The sequence below is a fragment of the Perca flavescens genome, chromosome 2, assembly GCF_004354835.1.
Source record: "Perca flavescens isolate YP-PL-M2 chromosome 2, PFLA_1.0, whole genome shotgun sequence".
Taxonomy (NCBI): Eukaryota; Metazoa; Chordata; class Actinopteri; order Perciformes; family Percidae; genus Perca; species Perca flavescens.
Window position 1 is genome coordinate 22103817 of NC_041332.1, and position 26673 is coordinate 22130489.

At 40.2% G+C, this 26673-nt stretch overlaps 1 protein-coding gene across 4 annotated transcripts; it reads right to left on the minus strand.

Moving 5' to 3' along the window:
* Positions 1-806: 806 nt before the first annotated feature.
* Positions 807-26502, minus strand: clockb (clock circadian regulator b). Of its 4 annotated transcripts, none has more exons than XM_028604389.1 (24): positions 26385-26502; positions 24806-24892; positions 24229-24381; positions 23395-23483; positions 22633-22692; positions 22038-22186; positions 21046-21137; positions 20683-20772; positions 20391-20511; positions 19831-19944; positions 19506-19624; positions 19315-19397; positions 17607-17713; positions 17354-17501; positions 16233-16308; positions 14692-14836; positions 14387-14490; positions 11053-11301; positions 10580-10738; positions 8416-8619; positions 7083-7270; positions 5700-5829; positions 5085-5216; positions 807-1779 (listed from the first exon to the last, which is right to left on the minus strand). In XM_028604389.1, exons 4-24 carry the CDS (start codon positions 23409-23411, stop codon positions 1558-1560), a joined length of 2709 nt encoding a protein of 902 aa, XP_028460190.1. In that variant the 5' UTR covers positions 23412-23483; positions 24229-24381; positions 24806-24892; positions 26385-26502; the 3' UTR covers positions 807-1557. The 4 variants fall into 4 exon arrangements, with proteins under 4 accessions (XP_028460190.1, XP_028460179.1, XP_028460167.1 ...); XM_028604378.1 differs by having other exon boundaries at positions 5085-5213; positions 7083-7318; XM_028604366.1 differs by having other exon boundaries at positions 7083-7318.
* Between the last annotated feature and the right edge of the window lie 171 nt (positions 26503-26673).

Below are 26673 nucleotides of genomic sequence, written 5' to 3' on the forward strand. Positions count from 1 at the left end.
ATGAGGATTTCTGAGGCCTAGGAAGAGATAGAAGGATGAAACACTGACGATACAGAAGACCATGAGACAAGTGAGTAGAAATATAGCTTCGCTGGTACATTGAAGTCAATCTATTCCAATCTGGGTAAATAGCTGAAAATTATTTTTCTATATTTCTACTCCATCACATCTTGTCCTCCCCCCTTTACTAAATAACAGCATATTTTCACTGTATTTGAAGACTTCTCCCTTCATCCTATTTTGATAAGGAAATAACAAGGAAGGCTCTAAGAAATCTGGGTCAAATTTGATTTAGTCACCAACCACACACCCTTCACACTAACATTTCTTCCTCTGGTCTTTGCAGCATCACTGTCTAATCCTTCCTTGTCTGGTTCCAGACTGAGGCAGAAGCAAAAAACTTTCCACATTCCTGAGAATACAAGTACCATCCAGCAACTTCAAACCCTTACTAAGTCAATTATTGTAAGACACAAGGGGCAACAAGCACACATACACACAAAACACACACACACACACACCAATTACAGACGCTCTCATGCACACAAATATTGTACTCCCAAAAACACACACTAGCCCACAGAATCACACCACAGATTACAAACAACTAGGTCTTGACAGTGATTTACTGTACACAACCACATCAAGTGCTAAAGTTTCAGGAGGTTGAGGATATACTGTTTGTTACTTATAGGGCTCTCTGACTGTTAAAAAATAATCCCTACTATACACACGCATTAACTTTATTAGGGGTAATATTTTGTTGGAAAATATATATATATATATATATATATATATATGCCTTTGAATAGTCTGCTCAAAATAAAACAAACATAATTGACTATGTTATTGGCACTTGGAATCACTAAACCCGTTATACGTACAGTGATCATTCCGCAAAGATTTCAGTTAAACTGTGATCTAGTTTCTTGCCAAATATAATTTGTACTTACAAAGTTAAAAAGAGCTATTTTCAGTGTTTAAAACACAAATTCCACAAGAAAACCCAAGCCCCAAACAAAACTGACAGAACTGTAAAGCCTTATTATGGACTGGTTTTTTTTTCTTAAAGAAGGGGGAGAGAAGACTGAGATAGCACGCCATTAGTCCATCTTTGACCAGAAAACACTTTGAACAAAGTAAAAATTCATTTTTCAAAAGCGACTAATAAAAGCTTACACAGTTATTCTTTCCATGCAATCATATAAAATACAACATTTCTGTTTCCTGTTAGACTATATTGGATATTTACATGTTTTTTTTTTTATCATACAGTAAATCTGTACAAGGTCAGCTCCCTCACAATTCCGCCTCTGGTGAGAGAAGGGGGATTTTAATCCATCCTGTTGCCATGGTGACAACCCTTTGTGAGTTCCTTGAGGACTCACAGGCTTTCCTCTTTCCTATGATTCATTTATTTCAGATGGAAGAAGGGAGGGCAACGATTTTGGGGGAAAGGAAGTTTGTGACAGCCACAAGCCCAAAACAAATGTATGCAGCATCCCTTAGAGCTTCAATTCCCCAGGTTATCTAGCTTAACACGTTTTCCTCCAGACTTTACTGTGGTTGGCTGCTGACACTGTCAGTCCTGTGCGATGACGGCGCTTTCGGCTGTTTCTGGGGCTGTGGTTTTAGCTGCTGCTGGTGCCTCTGGTGGTGAGAGTGTTGCTGCGGTTGCTGTTGGTGTGTTGCCTGCGTGAAGGTGCCCTGCTGTTGGAGTGGGAAAGCAGCCTGTAGAATCAGCTGGGTGGACTGGTTACTATGGAGAAGACGAGTGCCCTGACAGAAAATAAATGCAAGAACATTAGAAAATGAAGCAGTTCTTTAACTAGTCAATAAAAAAAAAGCCTTTCTCTTCTCACACACTCACACAAGTAAGGTGAATGGACACCTTGAAGTTTAAATTGATACTTCAAATGATGAGATTCTGTAAACAGTAGTTATATTATTTCACTCATGACTCACTGCAGGATAAATACAACACTTTTCACCAAAATAAAACATATTAAAGGTGTGATAGAATGCAAAACCGATTTTACCCTGTCATAGTTGAAAACTGACAGTTTGGAGGGTAAATAGGACATTCATAGAACCTCAAAATCCCATCAACACCTCTTTCCTCTGCAAATCTCACAATTTGAAACTGCTGCGGAAAACGGGCAAATCTGAACAAAGCTAAAAGTTGACGTCAACTTCTCAATTCCTCCTTATTTGGCTCTACCTTCTATCTTTGTAACGCCCCAAAATTTACATAGGCCACTAACTGATCTGAGGTCAGTTAGTCTTCTAAATCTAGGTCGTGCAGATCTCTGCTACTCCATTACAAAATTCACTTCTGAGACTTTTTTCATGCGAGAAATCCACTATGTAAAGCTCAAATATTGGCCGTTTTATGAAAATGATGGCTAATTGCAAATTTGGTAAGACAGTGTCGGACTTTACGAGCTCCACAATCTGCCGGGACAGGCGGCGTCTGCTGGCCGGGTTTGCTGCCTTCCCTGTCGGCCTCTCCCCCTTCACAGACCCGCTGAGCTGGAGCTCTGTCACGATCTCCCACACTAGCTGCGCAGTGTACTTTAGAAAAGAAGAAAGTTTGGAGGTTTTGCAAGGATATTGAAAATGAACCACGGTCATGAATGCAGTGTAGCAGACTGTACAACGGAATAGCCTACTGGTCCAGAGAAAAGTGTTCAGAACGAGTATATCAGACGAGAGGGAGTTGTGGATCTAATGCAGCGCTGCAGAGGCACTGGCAGAGGACAGGCTTGTAGGGGTTCACTCTCCTCTCCCCTTGCTTACTAGCTAAAAAGGTGAGTTGTGATTCTTTGATGGAGGTTTTTTTTTATGTCGCAAGAGTAACGTTAGAACAACACTAGTTATATGAAAGCGTCGAAACTTTTTTAACAAAAAAAGTCTGGCTGTTTTAGCCTCTGCGGCTCTCGCCTGAGCATGTCTGGGCATGTAACAGACAGTGTGTCTGTGTTTGTGTGTGTGCGCTGTGCAGCGGTGTGTGTGTGTGTCAGTGTGTGTGTGTGTGTGTCTGTGTTTGTGTGTGTGCGCTGTGCGCAGGGCAGCAGTGTGTGTGTGTGTGTGTGTGTGTCTGAAATATGAGACCTGCTGTATCGTCTCCAATGTATTGTGTATGTGGTTCCTCAACCAGTCAGCGTGCAGCTCATCTACATATTCATGAGCATACCATATTTGGAAGAAAAGCTGTCATTCCAAATAGAGCCATTACACAGGAATGCATAAGGACCAAAACAAAATAGCACCTGGGCCATTTTCAGCCCAACCAATGTTAAATACCCTATTAGGAGACCTTAACGAACAGTGTGAAATACCCTATATAATTATTCTATCACCCCTTTACAGTCTTTCACAATCGCTATGACACTTTTTTCAATACTTTTAACAACTTTCCTAAACTCTTAACGCACCAACACACCTACAACACACGATTGGCAAAACAGTTAATTTCATGCTCAAAATCACACATTGTAAACTAAACTCCAACACCGATTTTCAAAATACAATAATTCACTAACACAATACACTGTGTTTACCAAAACAATGTAATCATGTCTCAAAATCAAATAATTCTTCCAAAACACTAACACATGTTCTCTCCCAACCGGAACATTTAGTCAATCATAGCACAATGTCATAAAAAACACTAACATCAGATGGAATTACAGAAACTACATTATTTTATGCATCAGGTCTGCCCCTATACAACAGAAAAGTGACTGTATTGATCATAGATTGTGTTTTGGACTGCAGTTTCTGTTGAAGCCTCTACATTTTTGTTTTGTTGGGTTTAGGAAATTATTTTAAAGATTATTTTTTGGGGTTTTCTGCCTTTATTCGACAGGACAGCTAGTTGAGAAAGGGCAGAGAGAGAAAGGGGGAAGACATGCAGGAAATAGTCACAAGTCGGATTTGAACCCTGGATATCTGCGTCAAGGCATAAACCTCCAAGTATATGTGTGCATGCTCTACCCACTGAGCCAACCCGGCCACCATTTTCTTTCTTTTGCTGCAGAGATTCAATACAAAAAATGATTGACACATCTCAGATAGCTTTATAGAAGGTACGGTTTGTGAAAAAAAAGAGACAGAGACAGAATTGTCCTGGTACTCCTCTTCCTCTCCCTCGTGAAGGCATTTTTCTTACAGGTCATTTTTTACTGTATTACCATATGATCATGCGATTGAAAGAACCTCAACACCTGAGTGTGTTTCCTAGAAGGGAATCAGCTGTGATCGATCTATTTGCATAACTTCAATCAGCTGTTTCTCAATAAATGCATATATAAAATGCAGGGAATATATTTGTGTTTCAATTTACAATTTGAACAGCTGTTCACTTTGACTTTAGCCTAAGTTAGGTTTAGAACATGATGTTATCTGTTCTGACATACAGTGTGAAAGCATTTGGAAATTTGGCAGTATAGATCCATTGTTTTTGTCTTGGTGGAGCTTGTGTGTAAAAGAAGTTCAAGCATTTTAAATTTGTGTTAACTGTATGCATTTTGTGTCAAAACAACAAGAAATGTGTTAATTGTATAGGCTACACAGAAGGATGTTGTGCTAACTGTGCTAAGAGTTTAGGAAAGTTGTTAAAAGTATTGAAAAAAGTGTCATAGCGATCGTGAAAAACTGTAATAACTTAAAGCTATAGTGTGTAGTTTCTGTCTCCCCCATGAGGAATTCTAAGTAATGACAACACCACTGTTGTTGCAGCCACATGATACAGTCTTCCGTGATTGCGCACGCAACCCCACCCCTCCTCCGCGCAGTTAGCCAAGGAGGACACAGAGGATTAAAAAAACACAATGGACTTTTCAGAAGAGTTCATTATCTTCACTCGAGTTTCTGTGCACAAAAGTCGCCAGATGACACCACATAGCCACACTGAGAAATACAGAGAGAGTTTTGTGGCGCTGATAGTCTTAATTAGCTTTGTAGCAACTCATTCGGCAATGGCATGAATGTAACAGACAAAAAAAGTTACGCACTAAAGCTTTAATATTTTGTGAAGATGTCTATTTAAATAAATGCTATTTGCTGCCCTCTATTGATACCTGTATGAATGGCTGTTGTTGCTGCTGCCCCTGCTGGCCACCCTGAGACACTACGGCGGTCTGGTTTTGGTCGGGCTGACCTTGGGGTGGTTGGGCTGGTTGCAATGTCAGGGTCTGGGTTTGCCCTCCCTGCTGAAAAGACACAGGAGGTGACACAGAACAAAGGGATGTAGTCATATAAGTTAATCACTCTTATGCATTCCCATAACTGAAGCTATGGCTTTGTTTCCACAAATATTTAGACTACTTGTCATCTTTAGGCTTCAAGGACGTGACATATGTCAACTTCAAACAACAACTACTCAATTTCCCTTACCTTCTTTTCATTGCAAAATATCAGTATCAAATACAAAATGTTATTTCATTAATTCATTTAAATAGGGGAGATTTGCTAAGCAAACAAGACAATTTTCAACCACCAATGCCATGGTTTTTATTCTATTTTATTCAACACTTTCACACTATAACCACACTGTCAGCACTGAACAGCTGGGTGGTTATGTGCCTCACACATGGTTGCTTGGATGGACTCTATAAGAGTATTCCTTTTCTTATGGTCTTACTGTAGATACAGTTTCATTAGCTGCTCTGTGACTCATAGGGCTTTGTCCATACCTGTTGCCCACCAAAGGGGTTGTACGCAGTGACCACCTGTCCCATGAACATGGAGGTAGGCACCATGACTGCTCCACATGCCATTGGAGCTGTCACAAGCTTAGTCACCAGCTGCTGCCCTGCTGGGAACCTGGAGAGAAGGAGAAATGGAGAAAAGGGAAAAGAAACAGGAAGAAAAAATAAATTACAAATTACTACTAGATGTCTACTACTCAAATCTTCAAGCAGCTTGGTTTCAGACAAGTTTTGACCGTAGGAACTAGGAACCTTCTGAGGAACTCGAAGGGGTTTGACCGCAGGGACCAGAGTCTAAATTGAGTTCTGGGGACATTTTCCGGGGCCTTTTTACCCGCCCAAAAGCTGATCGTAGTACTTTCTGAAAGTACAGCAACCTTCAGGGTGGGGTTTGCAGGGATGACCGTCGCTGATTGGTAAAACACGCAAAGCTCGATTTATGACAATTTTAGGACAAAGGGAGAACATTTCTCTTTGTTTGATAACATTAAAAGTAAATTTAGACTTTGCTGTTGGCTTCTCGACTCATTTAAAAAAAGACGGTGAGCTAACAGCCACACCGAACTGCAGGCTGCAGAGTGGGTTTACACCCGCGACCACCAGCAGTCCTCATCCTGTCATGTTGCTATATATGTCAGTGGACTAAGTTGCCTAATCTTCATGGGTCTTTGTACCGCGGAGGAAACGCAGACAACAATAGGCTGAACAGTTCTGGGGACTTATAGGATCCCAGAACCTTGTGTCGAAACGCAGCTTAAGTAGCAGTACTTTACAAGTTAGTTACAAGGTTCATCTATTTGCCATTTTACAACCCAGGGTTGTACAATTAAATATAAGTTGTAGCTACACCCTATAACGCCCTGAAGTGCCCTGCTATACCATGAACTACTACAACTACTATTTCTAGTCATAGTTCCATTATCTTTATTGTGACTATTATCGCCACTGTTCATCACAGCCCCAACCGGCACCGTCAGACACCGCCTACCAAGAGCCTGGGTCTGTCCGAGGTTTCTCCCTAAAAGGAAGTTTTTCCTCGCCACTGTCGCACTAAATGTTTGCTCTTGGGGGAATTATTGGAATTGTTCGGTCTTTGTAAATTATAGTGTGGTCTAGACCTACTCTATCTGTAAAGTGTCTTGAGATAACTTTGTTATGATTTGATACTATAAATAAAATTGAATTGAAAGCCTCTCACGCTACACACACATAGAACATTTATATAAATATTTAAATTATAATAGAATGAAATAAAATAAAACAATATACAGTTACTTATACAAATCCGTATACAGTATACCCAGAGGGACTTTAGTTTAGTGGGACTGAGGGTAGTATAGGTATCAGGTTTGGTTGTTGTCTACCTACCGGATCTGTCGGTCCTGTGTGAAGGTGGCCACTGCGGTGCCTTGATGTGTGTTGGTCTGCGGCAGGCTGGTGCTAATCTGCAGCACGTTGGGCTGCCCTGGCTGGGAAATCATCATGGTGTTGTATAGTGGAGCAGATACAGAGCCCTGGGTCTGAGCCTGGGGAGGTTGCTGGGGTTGACGCTGGGGCTGGAGAGTGGTAATGTGGGGAAGGAGGGAGGGACATGATATGAACTCCTTTAAAAACAGAGCAAACGGACTCAGGGTCTTTCTTTTCATTTGTCTCCTTTTTTCTCCAGTGTTTCCATTTAATTAATTTCATTATTTCAGGTATGTCAAATTTGAACATGCCAAAAATAAATTTAACAGAACATGAATATTGGGGTGCACGATTCAGACAATGTCACGATTCGATTTCCAGGCTCAAGATTCGATTCAAAATCGATTTTTGATTCAAAAACGATTCTCGATTAAAAAAACTATTCACAGTATGTAAATGTAGTTACTTTCCCCATGTGATTGCAGTAGACATACAATTTAAAATAATAAAAAACAAATACATAATTAAAAAATATGAATCGATTTTTGGAATTCTATGAATCGATTTTGAATCGGTTGAGCTTGAAATTTGCACACCCCTAATGAATATGTAAATATATACATAGAAAAAAAATTGAAGATTTAAAACTCAACACAATATGCACATTTTCATTCAGTGTCTACATAAAAAGGTTAGTGGACTGGGAGGTTGTAATAAAGCTACTTCAAGACTTGGAAAAAGCCCCAAATAGACAGTGTTGGGTTACAGTATGCTTACTTTTGATACAAACATGAAGTGAAATGTGCTGCTTTTGTTGCCTTGGCTGTTTTAAATTAACTTTATTAGTACATGACAAGATAACTGAGACCAGCGTTACACTCAATAGTCAAGTGTGGAGGGTGTCTCTGGAGGTAAAGATGATGGTTTGTGTGTTTGACAGTACCTCACTGTCACTGAGTTTTCTGTGAAGCCTCTCACATGATTACCACTAACAGCATGCCCTGTGGCTCTTCCGGTCTTCTGAATGAGATGTAAACATTACTACGTCACAGAACCGTACCATGTTTGTGTAGTTGGTGAAATTGTCCACATGAATGACCAATAATGTCAAAAGTTCACAAGAGCTTAGTGTTCTCACAGGACCGCAAATATAGAGTACATAATTATTGTTGGACCTGAAGTTACAGATTCTGCCAGCTTATCCAAAATTAAAAGAACAAAGGTTTTCTGTGTGTGTGTGTGTGTGTGTGTGTGTGTGTGTGTGTGTGTGTGTGTGTGTGTGTATGTGTCCCACCTGTGTGAGGGCGTTGGTCTGCTGCTGCTGTAGGTTCTGCTGGGGGGGTGGTGCATGCTGCTGGATGGTGAGCTGCTGAGTTCCTGAATGGACGGGGTTAATTGTTGTTTGCTGGACCTGACTGTTCAAAGTAGTTGCTTGTGGGACCGACCCCACCTGGGGGAGCTGCACGCTCATCGCTCCACCCGCCTGCTGCAGCAACATCTGTCGGGAGGGAAACATTATGCACCTTAAGAAATAAAACCATCAAGTAAGAAAACATCTGTGTTGCACCGGCAATTTTTTGTTATTTTATACTGTTGTGTCCTGCCTTGGTTGCACCAGATTGTTGTGGTCTGCAGAAGCGCAGATAACTCTCCTTTTTAACTAAATGTCAGGCCTCAGTGGTCTGTGTGTTTAGGTTTACACTACATGCAGTTATATTTGCACATAAAGCACACAATAGCAATATTGTTATAACAGAACAGAATGATTTAATGAGCGTAAAGTATCTACTGTACAGGCCAAAAGTTTGGACACACCTACTCATTCAATGCATTTCCTTTATTTTCATGACTATTTACATTGTAGATTCTCACTGAAGGAATCAAAACTACGAATGAACACATATGGAATTATGTACTTAACAAAAAAGTGTGAAATAACTGAAAACATGTCTTATATTTTAGATTCTTCAAAGTAGCCACCCTTTGCTTTTTTTGATAACTCTGCAAACCCTTGGTGTTCTCTCAATGAGCTTCATGAGGTAGTCACCTGAAATGGTTTTCACTTCACAGGTGTGCCTTGTCAGGGTTAATTAGTGGAATTTGTTCCCTTATTAATAAAAAAAAGCAAAGGTTGGCTACTTTGAAGAATCTAAAATATAAGACATGTTTTCAGTTATTTCACACTTTTTTGTTAATTACATAATTCCACATGTGTTCATTCATAGTTTTGATGCCTTCAGTGAGAATCTACAATGTAAATAGTCATGAAAATAAATAAAAAAAACGCATTGAATGAGAAGGTGTGTCCAAACTTTTGGCTTGTACTGTACACACTCAGCTAGTGAAATAGCTGTTTCCTCTGAATAGAACAAAATGAATACATAATGCATGATTCTCGTTCTGATCTAGGTCAGGCACAGCCAGGAACAAGACAACAGGAAAAGACAAAACACAATACACCTACTGATTATTGTAAAAACAAGAGCGTTTGCATGCTAGTTTTTTCTTCTTCAAATAAGCAACTTTTAAAATTTGGAAAACATCATGGGGAGAAACCTAAATGCTAAGTTTGGAATTATTCTGTAAGTAAAATAAACCCTCTCAGTAAACTGAAGTAGCTCTCTGGTTTGTTTGAATATAATTTGTTTTATTTTGCTGTAAAAGGTACAACACAGCAAAATAAAAACTGTTGTCACATTAACAATACAAGACAATAAACTATAGACAAATTTGAATAAATACACAATGAGCAAACTAGCCCTATCAATTGAATGCCCATTTGTATAAAAAGGCTACATTTTCAAATTCTGAGGCATCCGGCGCAGCGCAAAGCCCCAACGCAAGTGTCTTTGCTAGTTTAAGACCGACACAGTTGTCAATTTCCCGTCCAGCGCCCACGTCGTTTAAATAGCGAATGCTCCTGTGCCCATCTGTGCGCCCATCTTTGCGCCCATGGGCTTACAGAGAGGAGTGTTCAGGTGAATTCTTGGTGTATTGCTATCTTGAGGCAGCGGGAAGTGATCGCGCCATTGACCAACAAAAACCTGGTCTAAAGTCAATAGCGCAGTATTTCATTGTTATTTTAACAGAAAATTTGTAAAATGAGCCTAGGCTTATGCACAGCGCGCACACTGTGGTTGTTACACACACAGGGAAGCGCAGCAGCACACAAACATGCAAAAGATTACAAATTAAAATATTACTGTGCAAATCCGCCATCATAATAGCAATGCACCAAGGTACAAACGCGTCTGGCTTATTAAGGGAATGGGAGACGACACTCAGATTGGTTTATTGCATGTTACGCCCAAAACACACCTATGAATTAATGAAGACACTATGTACAACCCTTTTGAACCATGCGCCCGGCGCACAGACCCTTTTTTCCGCCGTCAAACTAGCAAAAGTGGATTTGGACACGCCCTAAACGCTATCATGTGTGTGAGTCTACATCTTACCTGTATGCCCTGTCCCTGGACTTTCTGCAGCTGGTCTTGGATGTGTCTCAGCTCGTCCTGCTGCCGCTGGATGTTGGCTTGGATCAGTCTTGTCCTCTGTTCTAGCTGCTCCTTTAGATGCTGCATGGCATTCACCTGCGCTGAGAATTCCATCACCGGCTGTGGGTGGAGAGAAAAAGAACCGGTCACTTACTTCAAGTGTTCATGTGTACGTGCAGTTAGCAGAAACAGATGTCTTAATGCTCAAAACGAAACACTGGCAAATGAACATCACAAAGTCAACAGTGGTGCTTTTTTTTTTTTTTTGTCTGACCAATTTTCAAAAAAAACCAACAACACTTAATCTGTTTAAAAATTAATCTATTGTCGATCGACTGAGAAATAACCGACAACCCGTTTCAGCTCTACTTCACAGCACATTGTGATGTGATGAAATGACCCAAGTATAGTGTATAGTGTCACACCATTCTCACCTGTACGTTTGTCTGTAGCTGTTGTTGTTGTTGTTGTTGTTGTTGTTGCTGCTGCTGTTGTTGTTGCTGTTGTTGTTGTTGTTGTTGTTGTTGCTGTTGTTGTTGCTGCTGTTGTTGCTGTTGTTGCTGTTGTTGTTGCTGCTGTTGTTGTTGTTGTTGTTGTTGTTGTTGTTGTTGTTGTTGTTGTTGTTGTTGCTGAGTGATCATACCTGGAGTTACACTCTGGCCTGTGGTCTGAGAGCTCATAGACTGCGAATATACAGATAATCAAGAGAATTATGACAACTGGGGCCTGTTGCACAAAAGTAGAATGAAGAAATCCAGGATAACTGAAAAAACGCAGCTTGACTTAGTGTGATCAGCTCATCGTTGCTTATTCAGTTGCACGTTTGCCTAGCCAGAATAAGAAGGTGAAGCAATGTCAAGCCAGAGCCCTGTACTACGAAGCAAGATCAACATGGCCTGGTTTTATTTCAGTTACCCGGCTTCACCTAACCTAACAACCGCGGTCCCGCATAACCTGTGTCACGACGGTGGTTAACAACTAGTTCAATCAACCCAGGGTTTCCCAATCCAGCGGCGCGCGCGTTCACATAAAAGAGACGATGTTTGCACAGCACGACCAAAACATCTACCAGAGCCGCATATTTTATATAAGAAGAGCAAATTATAATTCTACATAAATAAGAAGAACACAGACACGTTTTTACAGGCAAAACGCAATACAGTCGCTGCTTCCTAAAACAGGAAGGAAAGCTGGCAAAAAAAATAGCGGACGCTGTAGATGCGTAAATCACAACACTTATCAATATCACTTCCTCATCAGTCAGGACCAAGATCTGACCATAATTACACTTGTGCTTTCCATAAACTGTCGTTGCTTTAGCCTATTATTTCAGTTGCAACCCTGGCAGTGGTAAGCGATTGTGAGCGCAAATAAAACATATAAAAACATAATTCAAACCAATGTGCGCATTGGCGACACATGGCTCAAGAAGCCAACAAATAGACGATATGTAATTCCCTCCCATTAAAATATATATACAGTACAAGCCAAAAGTTTGGACACACCTTCTCATTCAATAAGTTTCCTTTTTATTTTCATGACTATTTACATTGTAGATTCTCACTGAAGGCATCAAAACTATGAATGAACACATATGGAATTATGTACTTAACAAAAAAGTGTGAAATAACTGAAAACATGTCTTATATTTTAGATTCTTCAAAGTAGCCACCCTTTGCTTTTTTATTAATAAGGGAACAAATTCCACTAATTAACCCTGACAGCTCACTGAGAGAACACCAAGGGTTTGCAGAGTTATCAAAAAAAGCAAAGGGTGGCTACTTTGAAGAATCTAAAATATAAGACATGTTTTCAATTATTTCACACTTTTTTGTTAAGTACATAATTCCATATGTGTTCATTCATAGTTTTGATGCCTTCAGTGAGAATCTACAATGTAAATAGTCATGAAAATAAAGAAACACATTGAATGAGAAGGTGTGTCCAAACTTTTGGCCTGTACTGTATTTCATAAAAATACCCATCAGGGAATGTTAACGGGGTTGTCAGTCTCTACAGGTTTTAACTTTTATGAGCGCGCCCCTCTCTCCCCCCCCTCTCTCCCCTCTCTCTCCCCCCCTTCTCTCTCTCTCTCTCTCTCTGCGCACCGAGCTCCGCCAATGGTGACGCCATTATCAATCGAGTATTGATTGGTCAGTAGGCGGTGCTTTTACACCGGTTGATCTCTGATCTCCAACTTTTTTTTTTTTTAAGATTATTTTTTTGGGAGCTTTTTTCCCTTTATTTCAGAGAGACAGTGCATAGGCAGGAAAGGTGGGAGAGAGATGGGGAATGACACGCAGCAAAGGGCCACATGGTCGGATTCGAACCCGGGCCGCTGCAAAGGCCTCAGCCTACATGGGGCGCACACTCTTACTGGGTGAGCTAGAGGTCGCCCCTCTGATCTCCAACTTAACCTGCTCCCGACCATGTTAGGTGTTCAGCATAAGTTACCACGGCGATTGAACCCAGTAACAACTGATCCACCGTCGTGGTACAGGAAACCCTGGGTTGAACCTTAAGTTAGCTCGTTAACGCCAAATCCTGCTTCGTAGTACAAGCCTCAGGTGTACATAGTTGGGATAAGTGCACGTTAACAGCTTTCTTAAATAGACCACGGTATCAATCACAGATTTACTGATGCTAAAATGGAGAATACGCATTGTGTATTCTTTACACAGAGTGAGCAGCAGCTTCATATGAAACTATGACAACGTGAAACACATTTGTAAAAAAGAAACACGGCCGCTGTAATAAAACAGCGAGAGAAAGCAAGGCAGATGATCATGAACCGACTAAATGCGTAAGTAGCCTAAAAATATACATTTACTGACCACTGCTCTGAATTGAAACTGCCATACCATTCAAGAAGTTAGGCTAATTATTTGCACAAATGAGTAGTTGTACTCTTTGCCTTAAAAGTGAGCAGAAGACTAATGTTAGGCAGGAAATGTACCGTGAAGATCAATTACAACCACTAATCTACAATGCTGTGAAGCGTTCAATCCTTCCAAATTATAGTCCCAGTTCACTGGAGAGAACACAAATTGTGTGCTAAGAATGCCAAATACAGTGCACATGGAAGAGGAACATACATGGTCCTTTGTTAAAGAAAACTAAAAGAAATAAATCAACTAAAATAGTAAAAGGTGTATTTGTCCCTGACCAGTCTGCCATTGTTGGAACCACTAACATGTGCATAGCACTTTATATATTATCCTTCATCACTGTCTTCATTTAAAAACACATTTGCAACTGTATCAGCCATTATCTCAACAACTGCCGTAATATATTCATCAAACTTCTAACAATATGAACAGCAATTTTCATAAAGCAATATAACAGTAACAATTACTGTCACATGAAAAATTATAAAAAAAATTGTCACAACTTTATATAACAGTGCTTTACTGAACAGCAATATGCACATAATAATAATAATAAGGTAGAAGCACTGCTAAGTGAACAGAAAGGGCTCCAGGATTAATAAATCCCGGCTGTTAGCCTGGTCAGGAATAAAGAATAAATCTCCATGGTAATTTAGGTGCCTCTGCTTTTGTGCAACCAAGTCAAGGCTAACAGGCAACAGGCCCCAGATGTGTAGGAATTTGTTTAAATTTTGATTACATTTCCATAACCAAACTTTATCATAAAACAGCATTGAGGTAATAAAATTCAATCTGTATTTGCATTACTTGTGGCCACAAAAATCAGTATCTGTCAAAACAAGAAGCCCTAGTTGCTTGGCGTGGACCAATCAAGTCTCACCTGACTGCTGATGGATGAGCGACGCTGTGAGGTCATCTCCATCGTGGAGCCCAGTGACTGCCGAGGAGGTGTGGCCATGTCCATGTGTAGCTTGGAGGCTGTTGCTGCAGAGAGAGAGAATCATTGATGAGTAGGAGTCATATTCGGACCGTGCTGATGATATCGTATCATCTTACTGCAGGGCTTCCCATCCCATTAAACTCCAGAACTGATGTGTCACTGACTCGTCACCAGAGTATTACATCAGGGTATCATGGATTAATATTAAGTACTGTATGTACATGCAACTGTGTGTGTGTCCTTACAAGTACAGGTGTTGTCAGAGACATGTGATGAGGACTTGCGAGAACTCCGTGAGGAGGTCGAGGGCGTTCGGCTGCGGTCAAATCTCTCCAGAGCCTCCTTGAGGCTGGACGTATTCAGCTGCGACTCTGAGCCAGAGTCCTGACTCTAAAAATAAGCAGAGGAAAAATACACTTGACAGCCAATCCTTTAAAAAAAAAAAAAAAAAAAAGTTAGACTCCAAACGTGAAAATGACAAGGCTGATAGGTAAGTGGCAAAGGATCATTCAGGATAAAATACACTGCATGTGCTTTAGCCTGCTATCCTACCAATAGATACTAAGGCCGGTTACACACTGCAGGCGTGGCGTGAGCGTGGCGTTTCTGTTGTGTGTCAGCTGCGTGGATTTTGTCTGTCTTTACACACCAGAAACGTGTCTGACGCGGCGCTGCTGCTGCTAGCCTTGTCTGGACACATGGATGTTTCCCATTGATAACATTAGGCTAAATACCATGTTAAACATAAATATTTACTGATCTGATTACAGCGAAGACAACGTCGGCAGTATTGACGGCAATATAGGCTACAGAATATTTCGTTTTGTATTGACGGGTGCAATATTAGAAAATCGATTAAAAAAAATTACATTCATATAGGCCTATCTGCATTTATATCAAAACCTAGAGGCTTTCAAACATCAACATGTCATTTGTTAATATGTATTTGTGTCTAAATTACAGATAAACATCTTTTCCTATTCTATTTTGCCTGGAAACGCTTCCAACACGCTCGCGTCTCGCGTGAAAAATAGGCGTCGGTTCTATTTCTAGCAGGCACGCGTCTCACGCAGGCAGTGTGTAAGCTCTAACCTGTTAACATGGGAGCCGAAATATAAACGGACACCCCACGCAGCTGACACGCTCGCGTGACGCGTCCAGTGTGTAACCGGCCTAATTACCGGCTATTAGAAAGACAACCCAAAAGGGTAATTTATTAACAAATATATCTGAATCAATGTGAGATTAACAACCATTATTCTGGTGTGCTGTCTGTTTGTGAATTCCATCCGAAGTTTGATTTATGATACATCTGTTGCTGTCATCTGGATGTAATCACTGACCAAAGGGATTGCGATAATATCAGAAAACAGTTAATTTGTCAAGAGATTTGTAGATAGTGTGAGAAATACTAACTGGCAGTAGCAACTCACTGACAGAAGTTAATGGTTAACACACGTGGAAAAAAAATATGCTTTTGGCTTCCTGTTGTATGAGACAGTTTAGATTAGAAACAAGTTTTTGGGCTTTATTTTGTGAGCCTTTCGACATATTTGACAATATGATTTAATAAAGCGGAATATATATATTTTTGTGTTTAATACATTGTCACTAGAGAATTTCAGCCAATGAATTAATAAAAGTTGTTACACTAATTTTGTCACTCTGGCTTCAACTACAAATTCAACCATAATATGTTTGTTTTTTACAATTTCTCCTCTATACTTGATATATTGTGACACCCTTAATTATTCAGCTCATGCATTAATGAAAACAGATTTCTCACCTTATTCGCAGTAACTTCTGGGTTAGACTCATCAATGCCAAGCTCTCTACGGTGTTCTGCTCTCACCTCTGCATAGCTGCATTTAAGACAATAAAGAAGGTTTTAGAGACAACCCCATGAAGAAGTAGGAAAGTTGTGTGCATAAAGGCCGGGACACCCAGGGCCGATAATCGGCCGTTGGACAGTCTGGCGAGGTCAGTGACTCGAGTCTGTTCGGTGTGTCCCGTGCCATTGTCAGTCTGGGGGGCTGTCGGCATTCATTTTGGCCGACCTGACGTGTTCAGTTGGAGACAGGGCAGTCAGGATTTACCTGGAAATGGCGAGCGGAATGAGCGTGACTAGAGCCTCTCAAAATCTGAGGAAAATCTTTTAAACTGACCTTTGTCGATCTGAAATGAAGACAGATTCAGCAACTGCACGGCCTATTTCTCGCTTAAAATGTTTTCAGAAACACATTTCGGTGAACTATTTTAGTACAATATGAGATCGTATTCTGAACGAGCAGCCATGACAGTCTGGCTTTGAATTTCCGGAGAAAACAAACCCATGTGACGCGTTTGTCCAATCAGCTGCCGGTTTTCATTTCTTGGGCAACAATACAGAGTAGCGCCGCCTGCTGCTATGGAGACGTATTACGTTTCTCAAGTCGGCGTCGCCTCAGTGTGTTCCGAGGCAGTTTTTTGGACCTCGGGGACCCGACTGATCATTTCGACTGGCTTTTCTGTCGACGGTCGGCCGTCTGGTTGGTGTGTCTCGGCTATAAGAGATGTGAAGAAAAGTTTGTGAAATTCTGTGTCACCAAAAATAGATCATAAAGGTGCATATGAGGAGCCGTTTATTTTGAAAGATTATTTTTTGGGCATTTTAGGCCTCTACACTGACAGGACAGCTGAAGACACGAAAGGGGAGAGAGAGGGGGAACGACATGCAGCAAAGGGCCGCAGGTCGGAGTCGAACCCGCGGCCGCTGCGTCGAGGAGTAAACCTCCACACATGAAGACACCCGGGCGACCAGGGCTCGTTTATTATCACAGTCTCTTAACAATGGTTTGGATGATCAGAACAAAAAAATAGCACTGATAATTGTAACATCACTGAAAAGGTACAGGGAAGCTGCAGTACCTGACTACTGTGTGGGTACAGACAATAAACTCAGGTCGAGAGTTCCACTGATGATAGGTGATGTAGTAGTGCGTCTGAAGCCAGATCCACTGCTGACCTTTAGTCAGGAAACGATAGTAGCAAGACTTTCCTTTACCGTACTGCATTACTGAACAGGAGAGAGGCAGACAAGAGCAGAGTTGTTAGAATCAACAAGCAAAGAAAGCTTTTTCAAACAGATCTCAACTGATAGTGTATAAATATGAGCCCTCACAGTGTTCGTGACACTTGGCTAGTGTCTCCAGGTCGTCCACATGGTAATAGTCGTACCCAGATGTTCCCAGAACCTCGAAAGGCAGGTAACCTATGATTGGTGGAGCTCTAAAAAGGAGAAATGGTATTCTTAGAAATCATGCTGACACAAAAAAAAAAAAAAAAAAAGGTAAGCTTTACGAAGTCTGAGAGCTCAAAGGTTTAAGTGACCTAGACAAACTGGGTATTAAATGCTTTCAGTAAAGGGTATTCAAAGAGGAGAAACTTGATGTAGCTCAAAAGTACATATCTCAAAGAAACTAGTATTATGTAAATGCAATGGTTGGGTTATGCTTGAAGAGAACTAGTTTGTACGACGTGATGTCCAGCCACATTGGAAAAAGTGTCATTTGTTCTGAACGGCCACACCGGAGGGTGGCTGCCATAGAGAGGGGGGAGATGTGATATTGTTTAAATATGGGGATAAAGTCTTTCCTGAAAGTCACTTATAGTGTTGCACTTCATATGTTCACGTGTTCACATGAAAAGTGACAAAAAAAAGTTTTGTGAAAAATTAAAAAAGAGAAAGGTCAAACCCTGGCTCCTTTCTCACTTCCACACAGCTGGCGAATCACAGCGTGAAGCGGGTGTGAATGTCAGATTGTCGTTTTCCCCCAAAAAATGCGACCACCCGACAAGCATTTCTGACAGGTATACTAGCAACTTCAGGAGCAACCATAATGTAAATTAAATGTGTGTGTTTGTGTGTTTACGCAGTGTTTCCCACACGTAGACTGTGTGGCGGTCCGACTCACTATCTACACCGGCCGCCGCACATTGCGTTTCATTATTATTATTTTAAAACGCTATTTAAAATACGTTCTTCTGCATTTCCTTTCCCTGCTCTCCTCCGTCTCTCTGTCACCTGTGTCTCGCTCATATACACACACACAGGGTTTTTTTAAGCCCCCAAACGTCACCTTCCAGGCACTGCGGCAATGGTTATGTTTAAGGTTAAGGGGAGGGTAAGCTGCCTGTAAGGCGACGTTGGAGGATTAAAACACCATCGAGCCCACCGTGCACACAGCGTCTGTCTCCATCAAGGAGAGAAGACGGCTGGCGAAATTCACAAGTTCACAAAAGGTTGGTATCTATCTCGTGAACACCTTTACACAATCACACATTCACATACACCGTCCCGACTCTTAGCAAACAAGCGATTGTGCCCGCTTTAGAAAGTTAACTAGTCGCAAGTTTGCGGTTAAATGCAGTTGGGTTGTCGAGGTCAAAACACTATATGTAGCAGCTGTGAATCAAATAATCTTTTTAGAAATAATGTTATGTCATTTTTTACTCTTACACTGAATGTTTTCTGCTTCAATCCAGATGAGTATTGAAAAGTATTTTCCGTGACTGAAAAAGGCACGTATTTAGGATGAGGACCAGCCTGAACCGGATGTATCAGTCTGAAACAGAGCTCAACAGTCCGACCAGTGTAATAAGTTAGGTTATTAATTTGTTTTACAGTATTTTCAGGCTTCAACCAGTGAAAGACAGGGGAGAGAAAGAGATAGATTCGTTAGGCATTGAAGTAGGAGATGAGGAGAGCATCCAACTGCGTCTCTCTCTCTCTCTCTCTCTCTCTCTCTCTCTCTCTCTCTCTCTCCTCCCCTCCCTCCTCCCCACCCACCGCCACAAGTTGCTTCCTAATCTATGGGAAACATTGTTACCTATGGTCTAAGAAGAGGAACTTCCATTCTAGACTGTGCCTCGAGGTGAATTCTTCATTGGGCTCCTCCACTGTACACATTTCCTATGAATATAAAAACAACAGAAGAGAGAAGGCATACATGACACATTTATTAATGAATGCCTGGGATTTTATTTTGATGTGTGAGTGTGTGTATGTGTCTAAGGCTACCTTGATAAACTGAGGTTTGGCCAGCCGAACAGTGGCTACAAAGCACACCTGGTCATCGAACGCAGGTTGTAGTGACCGCTGTAACACCCCTGCTAGACCATTCCTCGTCACGTTGGGAACTGCACAACACAGAGCAGAGATTACACATATTGCTGTGTTGAATGCTATCTAAATCAGTGGTTTTTAAACGTTTTTCAATAATGTACCCCCCCGAAATATTTTTAAATCTAAGTACATCTGACCAGCACAAAACATTTTTTGGTAGAAAAATAATAATAGATAGATATAGATACCCTTCTGAGAAACCCTGAACTAAGTGACATACCATTGTTGAGTGACTTGAAGTTGCCAATGAACTTCACATATTCGTAGACGGGTGGTTCATTGGGGTCAATGGCGCCTCGCAGCAAATGGCAGCAGAACTCCAGGTGGTTCTTAGCTGGAGACAAAAAAATACAAAGTCAGGTTAAGTCAGAAATACAATTGTTGTAACATCCAGTAATTACATTGTTAATGGGTTTAAAAATGTTTCACAAACTAACAAAATTAGCTACAGAGTTATAAAAACTTTAAATTCTCTTTTATTTAATATTTTCAGAGATATATTCAATATGTTTTATTAGAGTCAATGGGATAAGCCTGGGTTTCTAGTTTGTCCTATTTTCTTTCTGTCTAATTTTCTTTGGATGTGAGGGCCCAAAAACACATTTATATGACTTTAAAAATCCGATAACAGCCGCAAGCTGTGCATCGTGAAGTACATAAGTAAATGTTAAACTGAACAATATTCCTATCTAATCACCGAACACAGAAGACAGTACTGCATTATTGGATAATGAAACAAAAAAGCAAGTAGGGTGTAATAAGACTTGTTGTGTTACTAACTCTTCAGGTAATCAGTGCTTATGTTCTCGTGGTCGGTGGGGTGAGTGGACAGAGCCTTGTACACATCAGAGTGTTCCCCGATTGGCAGGAAGTTTAACATGTTCTGGTCCACCAAGTCCGTCTGAGAAACACACACACCCCCACACCCATATACATACACACACACAAACATCAGAAGAATGGCCAAAACCTTTTTTTCAGCACGCACACACACAATCTGGTTAAAGCTTGTTCTACAATACAGTGGATGACTAATACATACCAGGCATAAGAACAAACTAATGTTACTCACCGGTAGATGTTCTAGTAGTGAGGTGACATTCTCAGAGACGTAGAGGATGTTCCCATCAGTCATTATTGCTATAAAGAACCCATCCAGAGCCTGATAATACAAAACCAGATAAAGCAGTAGAAGTAACAGACTGTCATCAATTTGTCTTTCGTTAAGAATCAGCAAAAATAGTCAAATCTGTAGAAATGATACTTTTAGAAATAAAATTATAATCCAATTGGATTTGTTGAGGTAAATTAGAATTAATCTAGAGAATAGAATTAATGACCCTGGTCATGAAAAATCTGCCACAAGAGTAAAAACATCGGTGGATTTAACACCTAAACAACAGAATTACAGTAAAAAAGAATTGAGATTTCTAACCTCCAGCATGAGCTGGGTGAACTCCTCATTGCTAAGAAATGGAGGCTTCCAGTCCTGCCTGATCTCACTCGACTCCGACTGGGCTGCGATTTCTGGTGGAGGAAACATGGAATTTGTAACAAAAAAATCAAGTCTTTTGGGAAAAAGTCAAGTTAGGAAAACACGATGAAGCGACCGGACATACAAGAGACAACGCAAAAAGAAAGCACCCAATAATGCAGAACAACAGAGTACAAACATATATTGATAGTACAAAGCTCAGAGCGATATTTAGGCAGTTACCGTAAACAGACCAAGAGATAACACAGTGCACCAGTGAAATGGCAGCTGAGTTAATTATCATGAACGGCAATGATAAGAGCTAGGATTAAAAACAATAGTAGCTGAGCAGTAATTGAATATTTTAGTGAAAGATAATCACACATCATAATGGAGGTGTAAAGTAGCTCAACCACAGAAAAAGCCGTCATTAAGTATGGCATAATTGTTAACTGTGTATATATATATATATATATATATATATATATATATATATATATATATATATATATATATATATATATATATATATATATATATATATATAAGTGCTGTCAGTTAAACGTGTTATAACAAAGCAAGCCGATCCACTTTTCCATGTTGATAAGAGCATTAAAATGAGAAAAAATAATGGGACAAAAAGAAATCAAGGGACATTTAGAATAGATAAAAATGTGCGATTAATTGCGAGTTAACTATGACATTAACGCAATTAATCGCGATTAAATATTTTAATCGTTTGACAGCACTAATATATATATATATATATATATAAATAAAACTATACACAGTTGAAAGGTTAAACTAATTAAAGAGTAATTTACACTTTACACCTGTTTCTCATAAAAAGTGTAATAAGCTCTAGTAATGAGAGTAAACAAGCACAGACAAAAGTGTGCACAAGAAAAACTAAATATAGAACAAGAAGTGTCCGCCCTGTGAGGTGCTCTGACCTTTGTGTTTACACAGGTAGTCAATGCTTTTCTGCAGGATGGTGGACTTGTCCATCTTCCTGGTGTTGCCCGGCAACATTGTGCCGAGTTCCTTGATGAGGACATTGAACTGGTCTCTCCGTTTCTTCTCAGACTTGTTACGGGACACACTATAATCAAAACCACAGTTATAAATTAGATTCTAAATGTCATGTAACCATAGTTTCATTTTGACAAACGTTTTAAAGAAGTTTTTGTTTTTTGTCCAGATTCACCGTTTTGACATACAGAAAAAAAAAACACAACGACCCTGAAATATGAAATAATAAATACATCTGAAATAAGCAGGTTTAACCTTTTAGTCTTGTGACCCTATAATGTTTTAAGTTAAGACAGTATGGCTGCTGTGTACGGCATACCATGAAGTCAGTTTCAACACAGTATATTCTCTACAGGAGCTAAACAAGTACTCATTACAATCTTTAAGTCTTGGTCTGGTCAAGACACAATCCTTTAAATACCATGTGATGTTTTATGAAAAGGATTAGTGTATTAATATTTAACACATACTACAAGTAGCATCACTCTAGCGTGTTCATCTTTATATGGAGCTTACCGTTTTGCTTTGTCCTTTTCATCTTCTTCCATCAACCCATCAAAGATGCTACAATCATCCCTACAGAAGGAGAGAAAAATTATTTGCACCTGTTTCCTGTCTTACTTTGTGTTTTCCTGTGTGTTCACGTTTGTTGGCAGCTTGAAAACAGATATGTACTGTTAATAATAGCGAATGACGGATGCTCGCTAATGAGAGGATTCCTATATGCCAGGAGCAGGTTTATTTTCAGGTCACACAAAAAAAAGCGACTGAGAAGGAATGTGTTGTGCTTTCCAAGAAGGTTACGAGTGCATTTGTGAAACAGGGAGTGTTCTTGCCTACATTTCAGTTAATATGGGTCAGTACCAATACTTTCATTTTGTACTGACATTGATATCTGGAGATGTTATTAAAGATCTTGAAAATGTGATTATTTTCATGCCAAAAAGGCATCACTTTTTTCTTAAGATTTTTATTGTGGCACGCCATTTCATAATAATAACAACAATTCTAATAATTATCATTACTGTCAATATTATTATTTTAAATTACAATTACAACATTATTGTGGGTTTGAAGTGTTTGCAAAGCTATATATCTGAACAAATTTTGTACTTATAATGCATGCACTTAATGCATGTATAGTGTGTATGAATGTCATTTATGATAAGTTGACGTGTGTGTGCGTGTGTGTGTGTGTGTGTGTGTGTGTGTGTGTGTGTGTGTGTGTGTGTGTGTGTGTGTGTGTGTGTGTGTGTGTGTGTGTGTGTTGAAGCATACCCTACGCTTGATGTCATGGTGGCTGCTGATCAGGGCTGTGGCTGCAGTGATTTGCTCTTTAGGCGTGAGGTAGGCATTTGGAAGACCACCTGGAGAGACCGAAAAACAAGTATTGTATTAGCTTAAGTGCCAGTTATGATTTGCATATATTGCAATTAAGCGGACTAAAAACATGAGGGAACATTTTGGCACACAGCGTACTGCGTTATTTTTCTTAGCACGAAATATAGAAATCAGACCAAAATGCAGTTACAAATGTGGTAAAACGAAAGCACTCACAAAATCACACTCATCTTGACAAACAGGTGAACTAGTCAGGTCTCAAATGAGAACAGGCCATGTGTTACAGTAAAGAATTATGTAAACTTGATAGAAGTCCTTGTTTGATACATGCAATACAAAAACAAGTATCTATATACAGTATGTGTTTGTAAATAGACAGGCACATTTAATGTTTTTTTTCACCCAGTATGTCATTCTCCAACACTAATCATAATTAGTATTCATAATTAGTAGCATTCCCATGGGGTTCAGATAACTGGCTTACTATCCTTTTATACTTTAATATACAACAGACTGATATTTTAGAGTCAACATCACTGATTCTTGAATCATAGCACAGATGTAATAAAAATACTTTATTTTAAAGAGATTTGTGATCTATGTTGCAACATGTGTTAGGGAACATTCCTCATTATATTGTACTTATATTTACTCAGTTAAAAAAAGATGCATGACCAAACTCGCGTGTGTGTGTGTGTGTGTGTGTGTGTGTGTGTGTGTGTGTGTGTGTGTGTGTGTGTGTGTGTGTGTGTGTGTGTGTGTACTTCTCACCCCAATGCAGCTTATGCACGTGGTCAGTCTTTTCTTAGGGGTCGTAAAAAGGGTTTGGGGATAAAGCTGACTCTATGGTCAAAACTGCCGTTGAAGTCATTGGGGTAACGAGAGGGCAACAGACCACAGGAAAGGCATGGTGATCAACCAAACCTGCGGCGGAAATCAGAGCAGAAAACTAGGGTCATGAGGGGTCATTAGGTCAATTTGAGGGCAGCTTTAAGTACGTTTTCATCTTTACTGCCATAGGGATACTAAGGAAAATTCACTCTTTGAGACTGCAGCTAACAAATTACAATAAAAAAATAAAAGCTATAGTCCTATACAGAATGAAAACATCTTGGTTATAACCTATTATTAATTCAAGAAAAACTCAAAAATTACACATTAGTGCGACTGTTGAAAGGTCTTGAAATTCTAATTATTGCTGCACAAAGTCTTTAAAGTGCAAATAACTTACATCAGTGCAGCGAGGGAAAAATATAAATCAATTATTATGTTTACATTATTAGTACTTCAGAAAATCTCATGAAAATCAGTGACCCAATTATGAAAAAGTGGTGATTTTTCAACTTACTTTCTGGAATGTCTCTTTGCAGGCAAAGCTAGCTGTTTTAGATCCTATCCTACGAGGCACTGACAAATCTTCATGAGTAAGCCACACCTGCAACACAAAAAAACATACTAATTCACCAGGGGGCCTGTGTTTACTATTTACTATGCATGCAAATTTGTAGTTTCATTATAGTCTATTAGTGCTGCAATCACCTAACAACAACAGTCCAAAACTAAAAAAATAGTCATACTTCTATAAGATTAGGGCAGCAACTGTTCATTGTTTTCATTATCAGTATATCTGCCAACTGTTTTTTTGATTAACCAATCAATCAGATCACAATCGAGAAGCTGCTGTAACTGGGGAAATGCTGACATTTTTTCCTTGAAAAATTATGTAAATTAATCGACAAATTGTTTTTGTGATGTCTTGTCTGGGTGAATAGTCTAACAATGAAGTTCCCAAACTTGTCAAGCAGACCCAACACCAATCAGACAACATACCACCACTTTGTGCACATTGTGTCCCAATGAGCCAAGTCATAAAATCTATGGATAACATTATTATTACCCTGCTAGATTGCACTAATTTTAGTGGGAGATAAGTGTGAGATCTAGGCATTTTGTTAAATCATCTTAAAGACCCCCTGTGTTCCTCTGCTTTACCGTCATGTATTCCTGATGGCCAGTAAGTGAAGCTTCATTAGACTGAGCTTCTTCATTGAATGATTCTGCCTACTGTACACCATTGTCATAAACACCGATATTAGCAATATGGGAGATGTAATGCAGTCAACCAAAACAGCCATAGCGATCAGATATAACGTTACGCGGTAACCATTTTTAATATACCCTTTGGTGCCACAGGTGTTAGTTATACAACCGAAAGAGCGCAACCCATATAGCTAGCTGGCAGGCTAACTAAGCTTGCTTGCTAAGCTTGCCGAAAACTGCCCTTTTAACTCAGAGATTAAATGCTCTACTGCCCCCGTTTCCTCCCGCGACACTTAACCTTACAAATACTGAATGAGACACTTACAACAGGTAAAGCCTTTCGCATTCGTGAAATAAACAGGATGAATATCAAGCCTCAAGCTGTCACGCAACAACTGACATTGAAGACAAAATAATCTCTAAAATGTCACCGATGGTCTTCAAACACCGCGAGGAAACTGAGCCTTAACATCCGCGCGGGGAAAGATCTTCGTAAAAGCCGACAAAAACATAAACGTCGGCCGCGGAGAAATTTCTCCGCGGCCGACGTTTATGTATATCTTTTACGAAGAAAAACCAGCGACGGTGGAAACATTTTCGCGGCAGATGTATGTACACACACACGCACACAATCACGGTCCCTGGGCACACACATTGACACGGATACGCGCGCACGCTCGCCCACTCGTACACATAGACACTGGCTGCTCTGAATGTGGGTCACTGGGCCTTGCTCTCCCTCGAGCGTGCGGGAACAGTCCTGAAGCCTCCTCTGCAGTCCGACCGCTTCCGCACGCTAAAAAACGTCGTTTACCGACCACAACGCCCGTGCTATTTTACAATCGGCGACCACCGCTGGCTTTTGATATGCACTAAAAAATCCTTACCTTTCCGAATTATCGTAGGCAGCCTCCGTGTTTTGCTTACTTGAACGTTGCATCGAGTCGGTGGGGGCCAGGAGGACTCCGGGTTGGGGAGAAAAACAGGAGGCCTACTTCATATTACGTCGTACAGTCATGCGCAATAGAGACAGTAGGGCGCACTATTTTACAAGTACAGTAGCAGTAAAACTGGGGATCGCTGAGTGTTTTCAAAGATCCTTTAACCGTCTCTAGTGATCTTCAGAAGGGAAATGACTCCGCGTGTTTGTGTGGCTTTTCCAACCAGACCAGTCCG